General features: G+C 51.7%; 1 protein-coding gene across 1 annotated transcript in view; it reads left to right on the top strand.

The window, feature by feature from the left end:
* The window catches only part of PRKCA (protein kinase C alpha), a gene marked incomplete at its 5' end in the record, with an annotated part of 383747 nt that extends 361002 nt beyond the window's left edge, over window positions 1-22745 (top strand). The window contains 3 exons of the mRNA XM_082706673.1: window positions 7375-7482; window positions 9377-9517; window positions 21184-22745. Coding sequence (XP_082562799.1) covers window positions 7375-7482; window positions 9377-9517; window positions 21184-21348 — 414 coding nt within the window. The 3' untranslated portion in view covers window positions 21349-22745. The remainder of the gene's footprint in view (window positions 1-7374; window positions 7483-9376; window positions 9518-21183) is intronic.
* Between the last annotated feature and the right edge of the window lie 1938 nt (window positions 22746-24683).

The raw sequence follows: 24683 nt of genomic DNA, 5'->3' as shown, positions 1-24683 counted from the left end.
GAAATAGGATCTGTGTCACTTCCGAGGGCACTTTCCAAGAGATCAGATGAGCTGACTCGTCATTGGTGAGCGGGAGACTAGGACTTCAGAAGTCCTGTGCCCCCCCCCCCCACGCCACACGCCTACCCCCACTTTCCTTCCTCCCAAAGCCCAGGGACTTCCTTCCCTAGAGGAAGGCTCAGGCAATGCTGCCCTCCTGCAGGGAAGACCCCTTCGGGTGCGTCTTAAAAATCCTGCCTCTCTTGCCTATTATCCCTGAGGCCCCCACCTGCAGACGCCCTCCCCACGCGCAGTGCTTCCGTAAACATTCTGGCACATTTCCATTTCCCATCCTGCTTCTCAGACTCCCGTTAGCCTGCCCGATAGGACCCCTTCCCTGTGGACATTGGTGACACCCTTTAGATGCGACATCTTAAAGGCGGCCCACGTTTGGGCGCCGTGGTGGGCTCAGCCGTTACTCGTCTAAATCCAACACAGCGTTTTCATTTCGGTACCCGCTTCTTCGTCTTCCCCGTGACTCAATGCAAATTTCAATGTATTTCTGGGCGGTGAGTCAGCCCAGAAAGGATAATGAAGGCTCTGAGACTTTACCCACAGCCCCCCAGAAGCTGCAGCAGCCTCCAGACCCAGCAGAGGGAAGAGACGCAGTTATTGAAAAGTAAGATTAATTATAAAGCTGTTGATGGGGTTATGGTCTAAATTTATCCTCTTTAATCACAGAGGGCTGACGATGAGCAGAAAAGAGAGTTTATTGCAATTTTCTTCTCATTTGGTATATTTATCGTCCGCAGCCAAGGGGACAGTTAAGCAGAAACAGCCTGAGTCTTTCTTCAGTTCCTGGACTGCTTGACAAGTATGATTACTTTGGGGCGTAAACAGTATTTACCCAGCACTGTAATAAGCATGTTGTGGTTCTACGTGCTCACGGGTCTCCGTCATAAAGGGACCAGTGCTCTCCTCCTTATATCCCCTTTTTCCAGGGCAATCTATGCTGTATCTTCTTTCCTGACGCGTTGGTAATGGGTGCTTCCCCCCAGCACTTTTCACCTGAAATGTCTTTGGGGGTGCGCCAGCCCCCCGCCCCACCCCCCACCTCCGCCGGTCACCAGCGGTCTACGGACAACCAGGGCAGGGCCCCAGCATCCAGGAACCAGGAGGTGACTTAGAAATCATTTTAGAAAGAGTGAACCATCACCCCTCCTCTGTCTAAACTTCACCAACTGCAGATTGCTAAGGAGAACACCTCTGGTTCGGAACATTTTCACACCCAGCCGAGAACCGTATCTGACACGCAGCTTAGCTAGAGACACTAAGCCCCGATCTGTAGAAATTTAAAAATAATCATGGGAATGTGGGAAAGAGGGGAGAGAAGCAAATCCAAAATGGTCACGCACTTACTCCTCAGCAACACATCCCCTCCTGTCGCCCCCAGGCTCAGTCGCGGACTGGGAAGGAGACGGAATATAATTATAATTTCACTCTTGACCTGCCTTCAGCACCGAGGCCCAAGCAGCAATTACCTGTATGAATGCTCCCGGGGTGACCTGGAGAGACTTAACAAGAGCCGTAAAAATGCTCGCATCCTTCGACTGCGTAAGCCCACACCTGGGACATTTTTCTTAGGAAGCAATTCGGTGAAGAGAAAAATGACATGCACAGAGATGTTTCTGGTAGCCTTAGTTATCAGAAGGACGCCTCGGCAGCAATTCTGAAGGTGCCCTCGGACCAATGAGCCCGTCTCAGATGGATGAAGGATCTGCCCCACAGGGTTCGTCTGGGAATACCGGTAGCCACAGAGAGATGTTGGCAAAAGTCAGGGAAAAACAAGAAACTCCAAATTATGCATCCTTATTTGAAAATAATACAACAAGCCTAAGAGTTCACAACACAGTAAGAGTAGTTTTTGTGGTGAGGTGAGGGGAATGTGGATGTGCCTTCCTGGGCCTCACTCCCCCCAAGAACGCATGATCTTAATTTAATAGCGGGTGCCAGGGAGCTTTCCCCAGTCTGGTGATCATTACTGCTGCCCACCAGGTAGCTGGGGGCCTCCTCCCTTCTGGCACGCGGTGGGATGGTACCTCCCAGCTCACTTGTGGTAGGGTAGAGCGTGTGGCTCATTCTGACCCGTGAGATCTGGGGGGATGTGCTCCAGGGTGGACACCCCAGAGTGCCTGTCCCCGGTCCCCTGCAGCAAGACCAAGATGGCGGCTGTACCATCAGCATTGGTCCTTGGTGACCTCTCCTCACTGGCAGTGGACGCGTGGCATAAGCAAGAGATAAGCAAACAAAGTCAGGGCTGGGAAGTCATGCCAGGTCCCTAATCTAGAGACAGTCCCTCTGCACAGTGACTTGAAATGTCTCTGGCCGTAGCGACTGCCCCTCGGTCTTTCCAGATCCCACTATTCATCGTGTCAGATACCAAAATGGCCTCCCTACGTACCTGCCCCAGTCGAGCTCTCTTTAGGTGTGGGTGGACCAGCAGCTGAGCACCTCCCACCCAGCCCTGACAGCAGCAGCGCCGGGGGACCATCCCTCCCCATCTACCTGCCAGAGCAAGTGTGAGGGGTTGGCAGTGCCCAGAATGGCCCAGAGCCCAAGCTCTGCAGTTAGATGTCTGGGCTTGAGTCTTTTTTTTTTTTTTTTTTTTTTTTTTTTAACATATAATGTGTCTTTTGCTTCAGGGTACAGGTCTGTGAATCATCAGTCTTACACAATTCACAGCACTCACCATAGCACACACCCTCCCCAGTGTCCCTAACCCAGCCACCCTATCCCTCCCACCCTCTAACAATCCTCCCCGCCTCCAACAACCCTCAGTTTGTTTCCTGATATTAAGACTTTGTTATGGTTTGTCTCCCTCCCCAGTCCCATCTTGTTTCATTTTTTCCCTCCCTATCCCCCACAACCCCCTGCCCTGCTTCTCAACTTCCTCATATCAGGGAGACCATATGATAATTGTCTTTCTCTGATTGACTTATTTTGCTCAACACAATACCCTCTAGTTCCATCCACGGCATTGCAAATGGGAGGATTTCTGTTTTTGTGGCTGTATAGTATTCCATTGTGTGTGTGTGTGTGTGTGTGTGTGTGTGTGTGTGTACCACATCTTCTATATCCATTCATCTGTGGATGGACATCTAGGTTCTTTCCATAGTTTGACTATTGTGGACATTGGTGCTCTAAAACTAAACTATAAAACTAAACCTGAACTAAAAAAATTGGTGTTCAGGTACACATGCCCCTTCGGATCACTACATTTGTATCCTTAGGGTAAATACCCAATAGTGCGATTGCTGGGTCGTAGGGTAGCTCTATTTTCAACCTTTTGAAGAACCTCCATGCTGTTTTCCAGAGTGGCTGCGCCAGCTTGCATTCCCACCAACAGTGTAGGAGGGTTCCCCTTTCTCCACATCCTCGCCAACATCTGTCATTTCCTGACTTGTTAATTTTAGCCATTCTGACTGGTGTGAGGTGGTATCTCACTGTGGTTTTGATTTGTATTTCCCTGATGCCGAGTGATGCAGAGCACTTTTTCATGTGCCTATTGGCCATCTGGATGCCTTCTTTGCCGAAATGTCTGTTTCTGTCTTCTGCCCATTTCTTGATTGGATTATTTGTTCTTTGGGTGTTGAGTTTGGTAAGTTCTTTGTAGAACTTTATTTGATATGTCATTTGCAAATATCTTGTCCCGTTCTGTTCGTTGTCTTTTGGTTTTATTGACTGTTTCCCTTGCTGTGCAAAAGCTTTTGACCTTGATGAAGTCCCAGTAGTTTACTTTTGCTGGGCTTGAATCTTGGTTCTTCCACATCCAGCTCTGTAACTCCAGCCAAAGCACTTAATAATAGGACCTCAATGAGCTCAACTGTAAAGTGAGATCACTAGTGTGTACGTCCATCATATGGTAGTTTTGAGGACTGAGGAGAAGCAGTCCACACGGTGCCCACCGCATAGACAGAGCCTGAAAAGTAGCCACCATCTTTACCGCTGTTCACTCCCAAACAGTGGCCATCCTTCATCAGGCAGTGTAGACTCCCGGTGGGTGATAAAATGTCAGGGGTAGAGGCATGTGTCCTCCCTGGGATTGCCAAGAGTTGCCCGTCCTTAGGGCCACATGGGGATGGAACACGGGGTGAAAGCCCAGGGCTCTGCCACAAGGATGCGTGGTCCTGTGGCCTTTGTCATAGTTTAGGAATCTTATCACAGCATCAGAGCCCAAGGGGCCTTAGAGATTCCTGCCATCCCTGGCCTGGATGATTCACCCTGGATTAAATAGCTCTCTTAATGGCAGGACTTCTTAGAACCTTTAAAATGTAAATGTCACCGCAGATTTCCATAAAGGGAGGAAAGGGTGCAAACTCTGACCCAGGAGTATCCTGTAGGATTCCTACCCTGTAGTTCTAAGGAATGCTGTCTCGGGTGTGTCAGGAGCCTGGTGCCCTGCTCTCAGAGGGAACACAGAGAGGACTTCATGGTCGGCTGCTTCCTGGAGCAGTAGCAGGCACAGCTCACCTGGGCCGAGGTGGTTCCCATGCCAGGAGACAGTGAAGCAGGTGTGATAGGCCAGTGACCTGCGCAGAAGGCTCCCCCTGCCACATTCCATCTTCCACACCAGCCTGGGGCTGGGCCAGGGGTTGGGGGGATCTGCATTGACCAAACTGTCTTCAGATGCAGAGGTTCTTGCCTCCTCCCCTGACAAGGACTCCTGGGATGATTTGTCTGAGTTTCTCTTTGAAGAAAAATTGCTCTTAAGCCTTTGGATAGGATGGTCCGTGCCTCAGCCCCCGTAGTATTCCGGCCACTGGTGCTTGAGCCATACCAGAGGGGCCAGTGGGGTCTCCCTGCTGCCTCTGTCACCACAGGGCCCAAGTTCCAGGGGCCCTTTGCAGTGGGTTTGATGCTCTACTGGTAACGTTTCTCCTGGCCAGTGGCCCTAAGGGGCGCATGGAGGGGCATGGATGGGTCACCAGGAGCAGCACCCATGCCCTGCTCACATGCTGGGCACTGTGACATTGTAGAGTACGAACACAAAAGAAATTCAGAGAGAGTGGAGCCCCCTGGAGGTGTGCAGTTCACAGCCCTGATCAGAAACCCTGCCATGTTGGCTTCAGTTATAAAGATCTTGTGGCCCCAACTCAGCCACATGTATGGATCTCTTATTAGGGAAAAGGGGGCATTTTGTGGTTGTCCTACCACAGGGTCCAGAAGAAGTAGGTTGCATGATGTCAGAGAGAGGAGAGGTGGTGGGTTGGTCCACAGGACTGGCCTCCACGGTAGCTCTTGGCCAGCCTCGGGCTGTCCTGCTCCGTGTCTCTAGATGGAAGTAGCAGCACTCCCGGCTGCCCTGGGTGACCTCCTGCTCTCGCTGGGGGCATGCCCACGCCCAGCATCCTTGCCCCTGAGCCTCCCAGGCACCATGGTACTTCTGCCCAGGGAAACTCACTGTGCCGGCCTGTTACTGCTCTGATTGGAGTCATTCACGGGCAAGGTGATTTTTTTTTTTTTTAAAGATTTATTTATTTATTTATTTTAGAGAAAGAGTATGAGCAGGAGGGGCAGAGGGAGAGGGAGAGAATCTCAAGCCAACTCCGTGCTGAGCATAGAGTCTGATGTGGGGCTCGATCTCACGACACCGATATCAGGACCTGAGCCGAAAGCAAGAGTCAGATGCTTAACCGATTGAGCCCCCCAGGCACCCCAAGGGGAGCTGATTTTAGTTCTCCTCACCCACCTGCATGCTTTGACCAAATTAAACATCCTTTACACCAGGTACTTACGACTGAAAAAGAGCCCTATTTATTTATATTTCTGGACTAAATAATAATAACAGCAGCAGTAGTAACAATAAGACCCAGCAACACAGTGGCACCCGCCCCAACCCCCCACTCTCCCAGACCTGGTCCCACCGTAGGGTTCCTTATAGACTTAGTGTCTTTCCCTTGAGTAGGTGTAACTCCTGTGGGCTGACCCCTCACCCAACTCCTCTTCAGTCCTGGGGGTGCTGGGGTGGGGGGAAAGTAGGGCTGGGGGTCAGAGGAGCAGGTTGGAATGACCCAAGGGGTGTTTTCCTGGGGAGCGGTCTGCTTGGGCCCATTGCTCTCCCATTCGGAGGGAGACATTTGGTAAGAAGGGCTGTCCTGCTGACGACAGTACAGCTGCCTTTGTCCGTGAGGGCGTTGACATTTAAGCTGGACTCTGGGCATTAGCGGAGCCCTACCCGTGTCAGTCAGAGCGACAGAGACACCTCTTTTCTATGAGAAGGAAAATGCGACGAGATGAAACATGCGGATATTGTCTTGGCTGTGACGGCTGCCCCTGGTCTGCCTTTCTTTTGCTAAACCCAAGGTTAGCTAAGCCTAAAGGGAACATTAAGAAATTCCCCATAAACCTACTTATCCCATGCGCTGTCCCTCCAGAGTGACAGGTAATTTGCCAGACGTCTTCAGGATTAAAGACGTGCTGGAGGAGAAAGTTGGAAGGACGCCTTGAGCTCTCCCGAGGATTCTAGCAGCCCGTTCTAAGACAGTCCCTCTGCTTCAATAAAACACCAGTACCACTGGGCACCCTGCAGCAGGCACCTGCTGGGCACGGGACAGACTATCGTGGGTTTTACAGACTCACCAGGGAACCCCGTTATACACACTGGAAAACTCTATCTTAGGGAGGTCGCTTGCCTGTGGACACCCAGCTAGAAGATGGTGGCGCTGGAATTCGGTACAGATTCGCATAACTTTAAAGCCATGAGTGCCCACAGCACTGCCATGCCTCCTGCTCGCCCTGTGGGGAGTGTAAACTCCGCAGAGGAAGAGAGGGGAGTGTCTAGTGGAAGCTGAGCTCCCGGCACTGCTACCACGCAGGTGCGAGGCTCTCTACAGAGCAGCTGCCTGTTGGGTCAGAAGGGCCCTGGTGTGAATTTCTGGACCTGGGGAAGCCCTTTCAGCCCATGTCCTGATGGCCGCAACACCTCACGCTTAGAAGCCAAAGGCACCATCATTTCCCCCCGCCCCCACTCCACACACTAGAGCCATCTGTAACCTAACTTGATCATAATTAAATTTTTAACACAAAATTGCAAGATTAATGGATTAATTACAATTTATTTGCAAAGCATTAAAAGCATGACTCAAGAGTGTTTTCCCTAAAGATTGTTTTGGGTTGCCCAAGGCAGGATAACTAAAGAGAGGAAAAGAGTGAAAAACACACAACCACCAACCTAATGAAAGATAACCAAATAAACCAGCAACTTCACTGAGCGAAGTCCACAGCCAGTGGGGTGCCCAGAAGCCCGGTGTGTGTCTTGGCACTGATGGGGCTCTCCAGGCGCCACGCTAATGAATCATCCTGCCTGCTTTCCCCTGTCTCTGTTTTCCGGAACAGCCTCCCTTTGACGGTGAGGACGAAGACGAGCTATTTCAGTCCATAATGGAGCATAACGTCTCTTATCCCAAATCCTTGTCCAAGGAGGCCGTTTCCATCTGCAAAGGAGTAAGTAGACCTGCATTCCTTTTATAATCGCGGACCGAGAAGATGAATGGGGGAAATCTCTTTCCCGTAGTTCTGCTTCTGAGAGAGGTGGCAGAGAGCCCACAAACCCATGCCTCTGCTTCCAGCCACCAAGGGCCACCGCTTGGTGACCTGCAGGGAGCCGTGAGGAACATGGCGGCCTGGAAAGGAGGCTCTGCTCCCCATTCTGCCTGGAGCTCTGGCCCCGGCAGCTAATCGTAGTTTCTCATCCACCTCATGAAAGTGTGCCAGGAGTTACCAGAAATAACCTCGGGTCCTCGGAAAATGTTCCGTCTCTTCCCTTGCCTGACCTGGTGTGCCTTGGGTATTCCTCATTCGATTCTCTTTTTTTTTGAGATCAAACATGCGTGCAGAAATGGGCCCGAGTCATGGGTGTGTAGATCAGTGAATTTTCACAAAACACACACACCCGGGTGACTGCACCCAGGTCAGGAAAGGGACGGTTTCCGACACCCTAGACGCCCCCTCCCTTCCTGTCCTGCAGTGACGCGCCGCCCCTCCGGATAAGCAGTGTCCCCGCTCGTCCCTGCGGGGATTAGCCTTGTCTGTTTCGAACTTGGCACAAATGCGCTCCTATAGCAGACGCTCCCCAGACGAGGCGTCTTTCACCCCACATGGTGATTGCGGCATTTCTCCAGATCCCCGCGTGGACACCGTCTTCCATCTGCCCACGGAACATTCCATTGTGTGGTCACACCACCGTTGACTTATTCACGCTAGGGCGGTGGGGAGGGGCGCAGGTTTGGGTTGTTTCCACTTTGGTTTGGGGCTGTTACATATAGAACTGCGCCGAAACTTCTAGGTTTTGTGTTTTGGGGAGCCTAGGAGCTCCTTTCTGCAGAGGAGAGACCCAGGAACAGAAATTACCGGGTCCTGACCTGGTTAATTTTTCACTGTAAAGCTTTATGCCACGAAATTACCATCAGACCCCGTGGAATATAGAATATAATACACTCCTAACATTTTCCGGCACGTTTGATCGGGATCATGTGGGACGCAGTTATCCGGCATCTTCCGAGAGCAGGGCACTGTTGACGTATCTGAACAGGGAGAGCCAGGCCCGACCCCAGAGCTTATAACCCGTGTTCGCCTCTGTCTTCCACAGTAGATGCATGAGAATTAACACCTGCCGGTCACAAGCATTTATTTTTCCCAGCGCATGAGTCTTTGATGAACACATTTGGGTCCAGGCAGTAAACAGGTATATGATGCCTGTTATCAGCACTCACAGTTTTTAGTGATGGCCTCCCTTTTTGCATCCATATTTTTTAGAGACCTACAGAATGGCAGCTCTCATGCAGGTAGTGTACGAAGACACCTGATTAAATTCTTATGTTTGGCTGTGGGGCCACGTCGCTTCCCGGTGTCCTTTATCATTAAAAAATCGCTGTAGAAAAACTCATACTGTCAATAGCATGGTTGCGAGTTGGGGTCACTCTGTGCCAGCCACCGATTTCTCGGGGTGCTCCTCAGGCATCCACACCGTCAGGCTCGTAGCAGAGCCGGCAAAGGGAAGGTGCTATCGTGCAGCCTTTTCTTTTTCTCCTAATTTTAGTGTGCGTGGCAGGGGAGGGAGGGTCTTTTTCTCTCTCTTTCAGCTTTATTGAGGTGTAATTGGCAAATAAAATCGCAGTGTGTTGAAAACGTGCCCCATGGTGGTTCGACAGGCATACGCACTGCGGGAGATTTCCCGCCATCTAGAAGTCACACCCATCACCTCACACAATTACCTTCTTGTCTTTTGGGGAGAAAATACTTAAGTTCTACTCTCTCCGCGTATCTCAGTTATACAGTACGGTGTCGTCACCTCCGGTCCCCGTGTCACACATTGCGCCCTCTCTCTGCTGTTTTCTAGCTGATGACCAAACACCCAGGCAAGCGGCTGGGTTGCGGGCCAGAAGGGGAGAGGGACGTGCGCGAGCATGCCTTCTTCCGGAGGATCGACTGGGAGAAACTCGAGAACAGGGAGATCCAGCCGCCTTTCAAGCCCAAAGTGGTGAGTAGGGGATGTGGCTTGCCCCTGAGCCCCATGTTCCTGAATCCCAGAGGGGTTCCACCCACCCCTTCTCTGGAGAGAGGAGGCTCGTGGCCCCTGGCCTCTGCGGGGTGAGAACACGGCCAGGCACCGTCTCAACTTCGATCTGGGCTCTGAGTCAGCATAGACCAGACCACAGGGCCTGTGCCCACCAGTCAGGGGGCTGCCGAGTGTCCCCCCCCCAAGAGCTGAGAGGGAGCTGGGGCACCTCAGCTTTGGCGATCGGGCTGCATGGGCTCGCGCGCCCAGCAGGATGTCCTCTCTGCTCTGCGTCTGTGACGGGATGCTTCACCGCGTCCCGCTCTCCAGGGTTTGCTTTGCTCCTAAAGCATGACTCGTCCCAGCCAGCTCTTCGCAGGCCCCGGCTGCGCTTCCCGTGCTGGCCACGGCCCCTGCTGCCAGGAGCGCGAGTCACCCCCACCCCCCATGCTGGTCTTGCCGCCCTCTTAGACACTCCTCCCACGGGACCCCCGTTTGTCCCATTTATTCCACAAAAACTGTGCGTCAGGCCCTGTTCTTTACAAATCGGCTCAATAACTCTCTCGACAACCCTGCTCCGTGGGTAAACTAAGGCACAGAGAGGCTGAGTAACTTGGCTGAAGACACACAGCTGGTAGGCGGTGTTCTGGCTCCGGGATCTGTGTCCCTCCCCCACGACACCATCGCGCCATCTCAGGGACAGCCGTCTGCCCGTCTAAGACTGTCGGTGGCAACCAGCCGTGGCCTTTCTTGACGTTTCTATCTCTGGCGGTAACCTCGGGGTCGTTAAGACATCGGGCTCTTAACTCATGCCACCTGCCCCTTCACGGTGCTTCCCAGGGACGCTGCTTTCCCCCACATCCCATCTCTGGGGACCACTGGACAGTGTCTTCCAGCTCGGCCGCCGTCTCTGGGGTGTCCCCGTGCTGCCCCTGCCCGCAAGGCTGCAGCGAGAGCAGCTCTGGCCCTCGGTCTGATGGCGAAGCTCCCACACCCGTCTCCCCCTAGGCAGGTGCCCATGAGCAGGGAAAAGGGACCCTCCTGGGGTGGCTGAGTCACTGGCTGGTCGGCACAGGCTTTGTTCTTAGAGCAGCGACCTCCCGTCAAGTACGCTTGTGTGTCCTCTCAGAATAAAACTGCTAGTGGGGAGCCCACTTCTACTTTTCCAAGATATTCTTAGCACCAAGTAAAGCAAAACTAAAATGAATCAGGTCAGTTGACTCCCTCCTGAATCGTCGTGTCCAGCAGGACCCTCGTCTGTCTGTTCCCCCACCTTCTCCTAGCGGGTCCCAAACCCCGATCTCAGGGCATTTTCATGGGGTCATTCCCCTCGGTGTACAAAGCCTGGCTTGGTGGGGGGCTGGGGTGTAAAGGCCGTGATGAAGAACGCTGCCCGCTGCCGACGGTCTCAGGACCGTTCCGTTAGGGATTCTCTTCATCCCCTTTCGTATTTGTTTAGCCTCCTTAAAATATGAAAGGCACACAGTAGCCTCATACACACAGCTCAGTTTCTGTACAGGAACAGCGGAGAGAACTCGTTCACCCTGCTGTAGGTGTGAATCGAAATACAGCCACTTGTCAGTCGCTTTCCAGAAAGGGATGACAGGGAGCCAAAGTCAGCCGTAAGACCCAGCTCCTTCAATGTGTCCTCACCTCGGCCTCAGAAGACGTTGTCTGTTTGTGTGGTCACCTGCTTTCTGTGGACACTGGGGCCTTAAATTCAGATATAGGGGGACAAGCGGGTGACTCGGGTCCGGAGCCCGGAATCTGACTGCACTGTTCCCCGTGGGCCGTGGAAATCACCAGAAGCAGAGTCCTAACTGCGGTGGGCAGCTGAGCCACGAGCAGTAGAGTGTGTGTGTGTGTATGTGTGTGTGTGTATTCCTGGAATGCTGCTCTTTGTGTTTTTAGCTGAACACTAGCGAACATAAAAGGAAAGAAGATAGAGCCTCCTTCACAGCAGCCCTTGAACTCCAATACAGAAGCCAAAACCACATGCCAAAGGCCTGCTTGCTGAGAGCTCTGGTCAGAGCAGAAGGAGGGACAGCCTCTGCTCACAGGGAGCTTTCCCAGGCCAGAGCCTATGTCCGGCCGGAGAACTGTATGCTGGAAAGGAAGATGCTGGAAAATGTACTCACGGGCAGTGGAGGGGGCAGCAGGGGACACAAAGCGGAGCTGGGGACGGGGCAAGCCGCGGCGGGAGTGAGCAGCAGACTTCCTGTCCCGGGGCCGAAGAGGATCAAGGACACAGAGATCGACCAGAAAGTTGGGGCTCCCGGGAGAGCTCCCAGTGCCTTCACCACGCCACGTGCAGAGCAGCAGAATTTGGCTCCTAATCCTGGCCAAAGGGGCATCTCCGCCACCTCTGGGATGTCATTCTGTTCCCGAGGTGCCATGCTGGAGTGGAGACTACACACGCCAAGGACGGTCTGGGCAGCGGGAGAGGACATTTCTAACAGTGCAAAAGCAGAGGCCGCACACGGCACGCTGGGGTCCCAGCCTCCAAGAAGAGCTACTGGCACGTTCGAGGGGCTCCGTGATGTGTCCCTGCTTCCTCGATGAAAAATGTAGCTCCCTAACCCAGGACTAATGAAAAAGCCAAGAGGGAACAGAAAAACTCTGGAGCCCAGTATTCTCCGATGGGCAGTTTTGTCCTTTCAGAGGGAGACAAAGCAAGACCTCCTCGCCGTCCCCTGCTGCCGGGTGACTGACACTTGGACCGCATGTGTGCCAAACCCCTCCCGGGGAACACCTCCCCTCCGAACCAAATCGAGAGCCCCAGCGGGCGAAGCTGGTCTGCATTTGTGAAGTTTGCTCAATGCTTTTGCTTGTTCAGCATGAACCCATTTCCCTGAGATTTAGGGGGTTAAGGGGCCATTCTCTCCTGGCTCCCACAAAATCAAGCCTTTGTGATGCATAAATCTGTCAGGGCGCTCCGCACAGAACTTCCCACCTCACGGGGATGGGGCGTTCAGGCCCTGCCGAGCAGCGGTGTTCTGGATTCGGTTTGAATTGACTTGCGTTCCAAGTGGAGAGAGGAACGTGGCCGGCATCAGGTGTGTGGGACTGTGGCCATCACCTCCGATGGTGGCGAGTCTAGGGGCTCAGAGCTGCATATCCCAGGCATACAAGCGGCAGAGCCAGGGAACAGCCTGCCCCCAGGAGGCCGGTGAGGGGGAGGGGAGTCCGGTCTGGCAGAGCCACGTCCCCAAAAGCCTGCGTGTGCAGGCTGTGTGCAACTGTGAAGGTGAAGACAGTTTTCTAGAAGATGCATCCATCACTTATGTACTGGTTGATTATGTCAAACAAAAGCAAAAAGAAAAACAGCTGTGTTATACTCTCCTGGAGGTGAGCTCACTCTCTCTCTCTCATAACTCTCCTTTTTTTTTTTTTTAAAGATTTTATTTATTTATTTGACAAACAGATATCACGAGTAGGCAGAGAGGCAGGCAGAGAGAGAAGAGGAAGCGGGCTCCCCGCTGATCAGAGAGCCTGATGTGGGGCTCGATCCCAGGACCCTGGGATCATGACCTGAGCTGAAGGCAGAGGCTTAACCCACTGAGCCACCCAGGTGCCCCATAACTCTCCTTCTTTACAGAAAAAAAAGCACACAGTGAACTGGTTTCCTTTTTCTCTGAAAGAAAACACAACAGCCTAAGAGCCTCCGATCCACAGACCAAGGCCTGTCCGCTCAGCATTTGGCCAATGTTCTAAACAAGCCTGAGTCCCCATAGAGGCTTATTAATGTTCAGAAGAGTCCATGTAAGAAAGTTTTTTTTTTTTTTTAATTTTTAATTCAAAGAAGATGTCGCTCCTGAAAAGGTAAATGTTCAGTTGCTGAGGGAGAAAAGCAAGGGGCCAGGCTGCCTCCCATGGCATCAGGTGCGAGAGGAGGTTTCCAGGGGAAAATATGGCACAGCCAAGCCTACTTGGCCCCACATCCTGAGAACCCGTGCAGGGAAGGAGAGCGCCTTCTTTCTGCTTTGCTTGAATAATCAAAGGCTGAGCATGCCCTTCGAGGCACACATGAGCCCAAGACTCTGATCCAGTGTTGCTTTGAATTTTGTAGGCTTTTCCCCTGATTTATTATTCATGTGAATAAAATGCCCAAGAGCAGCCTTCAAGCTCCCATTCATCCTGCCCATGATAAATAACAGTTTCTACATATATCAGAATTGGAATGTTAATTGATTTTTTTTTTTTTACCTTTTTTGAATTCTATCCATTGGCACCTAGGAGCAGAATAGCTAGTTCACAGGTGAGCCAAAAACCTTCCTGATACTTAAGTGGTTATTAGAGAGAGAAAGAGAGATTAATCTATAAAGTTAACACCGCAAAATATATTCCTGAGTTGGTAGATCAGCAGAGCCCTTTGGAAATAGGCTTGTCTGTCATGGAGAGCCTTTCTGGGGAGATTGCTGTCCTTATTTTATCAAAAAAAAAGAGAGGGGAAAAATATAACTTTCATCAGGATGCTGCCATCCTTGGCGGCAAGAGCCAGAGAGAATAGGAACAGTGGGTACAAACGTGGGTGCCGTGGTAGTGAGATTGTACAGTCAAGTTCATTTTCCCAGTCACCCCGAAATCTTTTACAGGTGTATCTCGGGGTGCCTGTGGGTTTGGTTCCAGATGGCCACGATGTGATGAAGTACATGACACAGTAAAGTGAGGCAATGAATTTGGGGGGTTCCCGGTGCATCTAAAAGTTACGTTTACACATCCTTTGGTCTAGGAAGTGTGCACTAACATTGTATCTTAAGAAGAAAAAACAACGCATGTATCTTTGTTTAAAAATACTTTGTTGCTAAAAAGTGCTAAGCATCACGGGAGCTCTTAAAGAGGTCTGTCACTGATCACAGATCACTGTAACAAATATAATAATGAAGATGTTTGAAATATTGTGAGAATTACCAAAATGTGGCCTAGAGACAAGAAGTGAGTAAATGCAATTGGAAACAATCGTGCCAGTAGACTTTTTGGATCCCAGACTGCCACAGACTTCCGATTTACCAAAAACACAGGGTCTGTGGAGTGCAGTGAAACAAGGCATTTCACGGTGCCATTAGCTTGTCTGGAAAGTTTGATGCCGGTTTAATTCCCAAAGTCAGTGCAGCATGCCTTTTTAATTTTTGAAAATAATTAATTTTGAAGTAGCATCTCATTTCAGTGTTGCAGAAGAGTTGTAAAAATAGCGCAAAGAATTGGTACATTGGCTTCACCCAGATTCCCTAAATGTTAACATTTTAGCACATTTGCTTTATCATTCTTTCTCTACGTCGCTGAGTGTGCGTGTGTGCAGACACACACACGGGCGGGTTTGTTTTGGTTTTTTCTTTTTTGGACCATTTGAGAGTAAGTTGCAAATGTGATGCCTCCTTACACCTACGTGTTCCATGCGTCTTGCCTCAAACCAAGGCCACCGCTCTTCTGAAGGATCCCTCGGGAAAGGTCATTCTGCAGAGTGGTGACCATCCCAGTAGAAGGAGGAGGGACCCGGAGCGCTGGTCTGAGCGCGCTGTGCCATGGGCAGCCTTGGGCTTCATGCAGTCGTCCTCCTGGATAGTAGATAGGTTCATTCTCCTGCCGTTCAGTGGCACCAGGAACTGTGATGCCCTGGAAAAGTGAGAGATTCTCAAGACTCCGGGAGCTCCACCAATACGTGAACCCTAACCAGCCTCTGGAGACCAGAGCCTGCCGCCTCATGGTGCCCTCGGTGTGATTTGTGCCTTTAGACCAGCCTAAGCCAGCTTCCGTTGGGCTGATGAGAGGCAAGGAGTCTGCCTATTTGATAACTACCCTCCCCAGTGCTCTTTTTTTTTTTTTTAAGATTTTGTTAATTAATTTACGAGAGAGCACATGTGCACGAGCAAGTGGGGGGGTGGGGACAGAGGGAGAGGGAGAAGCAGGCTCCCCACTGAGCAGGGAGCCTGACACAGGACTTGATCCCAGGACCTTGGGATCATGACCGGAGCTAAAGGCAGAGTCTTAGTTGACTGAGCCACCCAGGCACCTCCAAGTGCTCTTCTGCTTGAAAGAGAAATGGGAAGACATGAGATGTTTAAAATAACAATCCAGATAAGTAAGTAGCTCTGTCACCAGACTCGGGGAGCTTCGGTGGCGAGGGATGGGGTTCATCGCACAGCCCGTGTGCCTCATGGTGTGTGAACGGACAGCCTCCCATTGTCTGAAGTGACAGTCTCCAACACGATGGTCATCCCCACAGCCTGTTTTGGGAAAGGAGCCTTGAATCCTCCCAAGCTGGCCGTTGGCATAAAGCCAGGCCAAGTGGAATTCACATTCCTGTTCCACAGAATACGGCCGGGATGAGCCAGGACTATCCGCTCACAGATACGTGGCTCTGACACCTGCAAGAATCCGCTGAGCTAATGTGTGGCTGAAAGCCTGAGTCTGTGAACAAACCCATCAAAAGAACCGGCTCACCCTGGTCTAGCACTGGCCATTCCGGAGGTGCACTCTAGTGCTCGCCTGGGTAGCACGTGTGCTGAAATTAGAACGCTCCAGAGAAGATTTAGCCTGGCCCCTGCACAAGGATGACTCGCGGATTCCTGACCCGTGCTCCAAGGCAACAGATCACTGAGCACTGTTTAATTTTGTCTGAGAAACGAAAACCTCCGGTCTATCACTACAGGTGGTGTTGGCAGGAGGTGAAGGAGGTCCTAATCCCTTTTTAAGAAATCATTATTAAAACATTAGCTCACTGTGGCGAGATAGGTAAGCAAGGAAAGATGGATACAAAATGACAAGACGCGATCTCCTCCGCCCCAAATGCAGGTCCCACTAATTACTATCTCTTCCGTAAGCCTCTGGAAAGCTGTGAGCGTGTGTGATCATACCCACAGCAAGGTTGTACCACACGTTCCGTTGTTCACCTTGGACCTTTCACCCAGTGATATATCTGGGAGATGTTCACACGTGAGTGCATGTGGGTCTGTGGCGTCCTTTACACCGGCCATTCTGATTCTCAAGTTCCCACCACAGGCACTGACTCTTTGTTCCAAATACTCTCCTCTGTCCGTTCTTATTCTCCAGACTTTCTGTACCAAAATGCACTGGCTGCAGTGGGCATCCAGGCCTTCGGTGAGCACGTTTCCAGATCCTTGAGTGACTAAATGAGCAAACTAACCCCACTTTTTAACCCCAGGTGTGTGCTCCTGCTAGTGTTGGGTCATGCACGGAAGACCGTTCCCTGAGCATGCTGGTCATAGAAAGGGCTGCTGCCTGGGGCCTCAGGCCCCTCACTGGATGGTCCCCTGGTGTGAACATGACCTCCCAGGAGGCTCAAAGCAGAATATTCCCTTTCATGTCTACTGTCAGTTATGTAACTAAATGAAGTTCGCACACAACCACGAGTCAGAAAGCCATGCACAGATGTCAGCAGGGTTCCTACTAATGCTGCACTAGAACCACCACACAGTGGGACTGAAACACAGGATCCCCTAAGATGAAGCAGGCCCTGTTACATCTGGCAACAGCCAGAGACACTCCCCACCACAATAAGTTTCCTTTTTTCTTCCTCTTGCAACATGCCTTTCCTCTCGCTTGGTTTCACGCTCTGCCTGCTCCTCTGGGTTTGGTTCAGTTTTGCTTTGCAATGGCAGTGTTTTCGAGCTACTCATACTCACCCTAATTCCCATACCAGTGACCGTGGGGTTATAATCTACATGACTGAGACACCAAGGTAAAGGACAGGAATGAGACCAACACATGTATTGTGCGTTCTCAGTGGCCTCTCCCAGGTAAGAATCATGAGAAGCCGACTTGTGCGTGGCAGGCGATCTCTCCCCACGGCCCTCAGGGTGCGCCAGGTGTTGAGTGGACCACGCACCATCCAGGACCATGGATGGGAAGTGCTGTGATCCCAAAGTTCACCTGCAGTCAGCATTTTCCCATGTTTTGTCCCATCTTTACTGTGCCTGATTTCTCCTGGGTTCATTTTACTAACTGATGAGTTCACCAAATAGGTAGGAATGTCAGAACAACAAAGGACATATATGTCCCGAATCCAGAGCTAAGTAAGGCAGGTAGATTATTAATGGTGTTCCTTCATCCCTCACATATGAACCCTATCCCCTTTACATGCTGATTATGGGCTGTGCCTTAAGTTGTAGCATGCCTGATGGTGAGAAGGGATTGCACACACTCTCAGTCCTTTGATCTCCACAATTGCCTTGGAAGGTGGACGTTCACATCCCCCTTTTATCTTTACAAAGAAGTGGGGTGAGTTTCCCAAAGCTGTACCCTGGGCTTTGGACCTCTGGTGGGTCCTTCTCTCTGGCTCACACACTGGCCCAGCCACGTTTGGTGCCTCCTGCTGCCCTCCTCTCCTCCATCTTTGTCCCCACCAGTTGTGTGGTGCTTTGCATCCCAGATGGCAGAAGCCTCCACTGGGGACAGGTGTGGGTAGCCTTTGGAGGTGAAGGAAATAAACATTCTGCCAGGGGATTTTGCTCCCAAGTAGCAAATCCTGTGTACAGCGGCAGGCGGCCTCGAGCTCTGAGGCCATGGCTAACCCCACCCTGCCTGTTGTCACACACTGTGGAGAGGCTGCTCTTCCCGTGGCCATGGTAATAACCTTCTTGCACCATCTCTGAGGAAGGTTGAGAGGATGTCTGTAGTCTGGCCAGCCTCATTCTTCACCCCCACTGTCACCCACTCAATCTTTCTCAAGTATCACCCAATGTCCCCTGAACCCTTCATTCTCTGGGGGTCTTCTTCATCCCTCCCATATTCAAGATGGCGCCTGAGTCTTGCTGCGCAGAAGACGATGGTTAAGAGTAGGGTTGGCCCATAGACGGCAGGAGGAATCTTCTGTGTTTAAAATATAACAGCTTGTTGAAGGCTTTATTTTTTCCCTGAAGATGCAAAAGCACTGGTTTTCATTATCCTTTCTAGTCATTGGTGGGTAGAGATGGGAGGGTAGTCACAGTTTCCTTCATAAACATCTTGAAAAATGATCAGGTCAAGATCCTCTCTTGTTTGGCCTAAAGAAGATTGTTTATCTCTGAGCTAATTCACTGAGTTATGGAGGGTTCATTTTTTAACGCATTAAGAGAGACCCTCCGTGGTGGAAAAATAAGTGCTATTTCTCATAGTACCAAACCTGTGATTAAAATCTCTGCTCTTTGAGATGGGGAAAGCAGCATCCGTCTGACAGGAGCTCCCTTGGAACAAGAGGTCCTTCCGAGTTTTGGGTCTCATCTGAACCTGGGATGCAACCTGCAGCGCTTCCAGGGCTTTCCTGCCCGTGGCTCGCTGAGATCCACTCGCTCAAGCTGCATTTTTATTCTTGGCCTTCAGCCTGTCCCTGCAGCTCAGTGAATGGGCTTTAACCAAGGCTTTCCTTTGCTGGAGTGTGATTTCTCTCTCTTTAGGACCAGGGAACATTCCAGAGCAAGTTAGAGTGGAAAGGAAAAGGAAAAGGTGTCTGGGTGTTCTGAGACCATCGGTCCTCCTCCCGTGCAGTGTGATCACCGAGCTGGGATTGGACTGGCCTGGTCTCCGCAAGCCCCCTTAGCTGTGGCCCGGCAGCCCACACAGCACGAGGCCTGAAGCAGCGAGGGTTTCTGCCCCGTGTGTTACCACGCTTCACTTCACGAACTGTGGCAGCCCTTAGGAGTAACCATCCCCGGGTCAGCAGTTCTAGAATCTCAAGTCCTTGAGCATCCGTCCCCATCCCCGGGCCTCTCGGTGCTGATGTATATGTGGTTGTCTTTTTAGACCTTGGGGACTCTTCTTCTAGTATTTTGTTGCATTATTTGGCAGTTGAGCCATGGCTTTTGGAACCTCCCATTAGAAGATGACCTGTGAATGCCCTAACAATGGTACCCAAAGGAAGGGTCAGACCTGTGCCGCTTTTCCCCGAACAGTTCAGCAAATCCCAGCTTGGATGGCCGGAGACACGTTTTACTTGGCTACCTTCCTCTTCCTCTTTGAGACTTCACCTATCACTTTTCCTAGAAGTTCCTTCTTTGCATCTTTGCGTGGTTAGTGACCAGCAAAAGAAATGCGAATGATCTCTTTTTAAGGGAGCACGTGTCCCGGCCGCTGGGAGCACCTACAGTGCTGGGTGTCGATTAACCAAATTCCCAAAAGGCATCCTCCTCTAGCACAGCACGTCTCTCGTGCAGGGGGCAGGGCCTGCGGGATGAGCAAGCCCAACAGCATGGCCTCCACGGGGAGGCCAGCAGCGCCCCATACAGTCCCCTGGTGTGGAATCTCCCGGGTTCGGAATGGGTGGTCACTCGTGAATACGAAAACACCCTCTGAAAGGAAAACCGTCCATTGTGAAAGACCTCACTTGAACTCATAACGTGCCTCAGGAGCGGGGTGGACAAAGCCTAAGGAAGCTAGATTCTCAAGGAAACCTTCTAGAAGATGGGGAAGATGTAGAAGAAGTGGGAATTCGGTCTGTGAGACTAAACCGGCCTTACAAAAATAACAGCAACCCTTGCGCTCTCACCGCATGCTGGGGTCCTCGCGAAACACTGTGCCCTCAACTTCCATGGCAGCCCAGGGAGGGGGCGTGGCTCTTCTGGCCACTCTACACTCGCGGGAGTGGGATGCCCCCCCCCGCTCCCCTCTTCACAGTGTAACTAGAGCTGTCCTCTGTTGAGGATGCAGGGATGCCTGGTTAGTGTAAAACTGTGCTAACTCGGAAATGATTCGTGTCGGCCCGTGGTACCAGCAGGTAGGAGGGTGGTCATTTGCAACATGGGCAATGCCGTGATTGGTATCGCCCGTGTCCCAGAGTCATCTGGGGTCCCGGGGACGTCACCGTGCCACAACCCTCCTGAGCAGCTGAGAAAGTGAAGACACCCCTTCCCCCGATTTGGGGTCTGATTTGCAGGCGGTGCCTGCAGCCCTGTCTGGGTTGAGTGCCCCAGTGGACCCTGGAGGAAAGGAATTGCCAAGGCAGAGAGGAGACTGTGCTCCCCCTGCTCAGGGCCCCCAAGCAAAACCCCTCCGGCCCGAGACCACCTGTGAAGAAACTCCGTATCAACCTGCAGTTGACCCAATAGATCTAGATACGCTGAAGCCCAGCTGGGCCCCAGGGCGAATGTCCCAACCTTGCTACCACCCCAGCCTCAGTCCTGGTTGAAGACTGGGGACTGGGGTTTTTAGAACTTTCCAGTTGCATGAATAACACAGCTCTTACTTTAATACAATTGTGGTTGCAAAGAACCACGTGTGGGACAGAAATCTCAGCCTCTTGGCTCAGAGGTCACTGTCTGCATTCCCGCCCGAAATCCTGGCCTTTCAGCGTGGACTGTGACTCGTGGCCCCTTGCGTGTGGCATCACGCTCACAGCCCGCTCTGCTCTCTGAAGTGGAAGTGAAATAAAACGAGCCGTGTCCTTGCTGCTGCCTTTACTATCAGCAGTGCCTTTCCCTGGAGGGGTTCAGTTCCAAGGGTAATCGAAGGTTTACAGCCCAGTGACTCTGCGTGATTGTTTGCTGTGGCTGGCTTTGGAACCCAGTAGGTGTGCAGGTTCTCCAGAATTCTTCCTGCCTTGTCCAGTCCCAGTGCCCCCCGGGCCACGCTCGTCCCTGCAGAGGCCTCTCAGAGAGCCACCCCCTGTGCTTTGCAATAATGACTGACCTGTCCTACTTTTTCTCTCTTCTCCGCAGTGTGGCAAAGGCGCAGAAAACTTCGACAAGTTCTTCACGCGAGGCCAGCCTGTCTTGACCCCGCCCGATCAGCTGGTCATTGCGAACATAGACCAGTCTGATTTCGAGGGGTTCTCGTATGTCAACCCTCAGTTTGTGCACCCCATCTTACAGAGCGCAGTATGAAACCCGCCGCCGAGAACCAACGCCTCCCCGGCCCCCAGGCCCCCCCACGGTGGGAAATGAATCCTTAACCCTAAAATTTTAAGGCCATGGCCTTTTCTCTTGTTCCAGATTGAGGGGAGGGGGGCCTGAAAATTTTAGGGTTATTAGTCCCAATGTGAGTAACTGTTCAGGGTCTCTCTCTTACAACCAAGAACATTATCTTAGTGGAAGATGGTATAATGTACAGTGTCCAGTTTACTTACGTCGAAGTCCTGTCTGGCTGTAGGTTAACCCTTCCTAGAAAGCAAACAAGCTCTCCCCCTGCCTTTTTTTGGTACGATTTGATATATTTTTCCTTGCCCCTCTGTCGATTTCCACCCTTGGGGTCCCCCCAACCAGAGATGTTAAAATGAACCTGTCCCGGGGCCAGTGACTCTCCACCTGAGACGTCTTTGGAACGAAAGAACGGGGGAGCCTAGAATGTGAGCCAGGTGGGATTGGGGGTGGGGGGGGAGGCTTTGAAATACCCGCTGCTTCTTTTTCTCTGCCTCAGTGGAAACAGTCCCTAGAATTCGAGAGGCCGAGATGAATCATGCCCCCGCCCATGAGTCATTCGCAAGCTCAGTGTTACCAGGGGTGGACAGTCTTCACCCAGTCACGGTCCAGTGATTACTGGTCTTCAGAAGGAGAGAGAACGAACCTCAGATGAGCGTCGGGTGAACCTTTCAGCTCCCCTGTTTGGTTGATAAATTATCTTGATACTTGCATTTCTTTTTAAGAGGCCAAATCTTCTAAAGACTTTGCTAAAAGAGCATGTGAAATCATTTCAGATCAAGGACAAACCAGTGTGTCTGTGTGTGTGTGTGTGTGTGTTCATTTTAATCTCTGGGAGATTACTCTGCGATCCAGGGTGCCATCAGCAATCATACCACTATCGCGAGAGTTGTTAGCCAACCCCCACCCCTCAACCAGTATTTTGCTACCTACGTCCTCAGAAGCTGATACGGACGCCCCCCCCCACCCCTTTTGTACTTATTTATTTACTAGGCTGCGGTGTCGTCCACACGAGTACGGTGTACAGTAACTTAACAGAGCGTCGACTAGAGCATAAGTCTCCATGGATCAATCTTCCTCCCATCCCCAGCCCTTGACCTCCGCTAAGGGATGAAAACCAATACAGTTTGGTCCCCTACGTCCGGTTCATGTTGAATGACACACCTGAAGCTGTAGAGTCAGGAAAACCTGGGTGCATATCAGCTCGAAGATGTCTTATTGCTAGAAGGATTTTAATATGTTTTGCAGATGCATCATGCAATGAATTTTGCATGTTTCTAAGAAACCTTAATAACAAGTGAATCTATATTATTGATATAATCGTACCAAGTATAAAGAGAGTATTATAATAATTTTATAAGACACAATTGTGCTATATTTGTGAAGGCTCTTGTTTCTAATCTGCTTTTATGATTAAGTTTTCGCTTAATTCCCAGCTGCGCGTGCTTCCCCTCCGCCCGCCCCCACTCCTCGCGTACCCCACACACTGGCCCTGTATCGGATATATTAATTTTTTATCGTAGATCTAATTTTGAAATGAATGGCTATTTTACATGATCAATTAGGCTTATATACATACATATATATATATATAAATATATATATAAATATTTGATTCTACCTGCAAACAAAAGTTTTTGTTTTCGGGGATTATTTCCGAGATGACATTCGCTCCTCGCTCCCCAGCGCCATTTTCCACTCCTATGCCACTCTTCCTCTTGGGGACATCAGGAAGCGTTTGACTGCAGTCTACCTAGTACGTCTGTGTAGGCGTGATGTTGTTGTCACAGTCCCCGGCTGGACTCCGTTTGGTTTTTCCTTTCCAGCCCTGTTACTGTTAGTGACTCGGGGTTGGAGGGCCAGGAAGACGGCCTTCCTGCTGCGTGCGTGTGCGGACACACCGGAAGCGCGCTGTCCATCCTGCTGCCCCCGGAACGATCTGCCCTTTGCTCCCGCGCACACACGCTTCACGAGACGACTGTCCAGTCCCAACAGTCCCCCTGGGCCCAGCCACCCTCCGGCACTATCCGCAGGTTCTTCAGAAGCTGCAGATTTTTCTTCCACCTGTTGCTAGAACCAGGCTTCCCAGTCTTGTGATGAGCACCTCTGCGGTGAGACACCGTGCTAACGCAAGGCCCTCAGAGAAGCCGGCCTCCTGCGACAGCAAGAGCATCCAACACGGAAGCAGTGACCAGGTCTTACGGCGCTGCTCTCTTTCCCGTTGACCCCCAGACGCGTCTCCCAGCTCGCACCTCCTCATTTCTACTCTCTGGCTGTTTGCCTAAAATTCATGTGACACACGACCACGGGACGGTCTTTGAGATTGACGGGCCTAGTCTGTCCTGGGAACCCTTGATTGGAGGAAGAGGTGGGGTAGACAGTGTGTCAGCCCCGGAAGGAGCCACTTCCTCTGCCCTCTTTTATGGGCTGTAGACGTCAGAACCCAAAAAGGGCCCCAGCGTACCCAGAGCTGCAGTCCTGCGGCCAGTGCACATCTGGGGGACACTGCCTCGCCAGGCACACCTCCATCGGTTGGGTAGAAAAGGGGCCAGTGTATAGAATGAGCCTTAGAAGCAAAACAGCCGGTCACCCTGCCCCAGGATGGAGCAGCAGTAGGACGGGCTCCCAGCCAAGCCCCAGGCAGCGAGGAAGGTTTCAGAAAGGAACACATGAGGGGTTCGGGGGCGCTGGCTCCCGAGCCCCAGGCCACCTGCTTGTTTCTGAGCCCACAACAGTCTCAGGCTTTCCCTCACCCAGCCAAAATGTTTCCAAATTATTCATAATTCTCCAGGAAATGTATTCAGCATCTCAGCTGGCTTCTGTTCTTTCAGAATGTGTGGCAGAGTTTTAAAAGAAAACCTGGCTGCCCCCCCCCCCGCGCGCCCCGCGTGGGAACAGGAGGCTTGAGGCCAAACTTCGGGGGAGACCGTAAACCTCAGGGCCTACCGATGGGTCACCGTGATGTGCCCTGACTGCTGCATGGCTTGGTACCGAATCCAGATAAAGGCTAATGTGTTAAGGGTCTGAGCAGCCCCAGACCGTGATTTCTGAAAGAAGGAACCGTGTGGGTGACCGCGACCAGCCTTAGACCAGCTTATAAAAGCAGCGATCTCTGTGGTTCTATGGTGTCGTCCCATGCGGCGGCCTCGTGTGGAAACGCAGGGAAGCTGGCAGCTGGAATGAGGAGAGCCCTTGAGCTCTTGGAGTTCAGGCCCCGAGCGTTGCCTGTATCGTGGAGCCTGTGGAGGTCCAGGACCCTGGGCAGAACCTAGCACCGTCGGCTTCCCCGCCAGACCTCTCGG

This window comes from Mustela nivalis (genome assembly GCF_964662115.1).
Source record: "Mustela nivalis genome assembly, chromosome: 17".
NCBI lineage: Eukaryota > Metazoa > Chordata > Mammalia > Carnivora > Mustelidae > Mustela > Mustela nivalis.
This window is presented reverse-complemented; position numbering and strand designations above follow the sequence as displayed.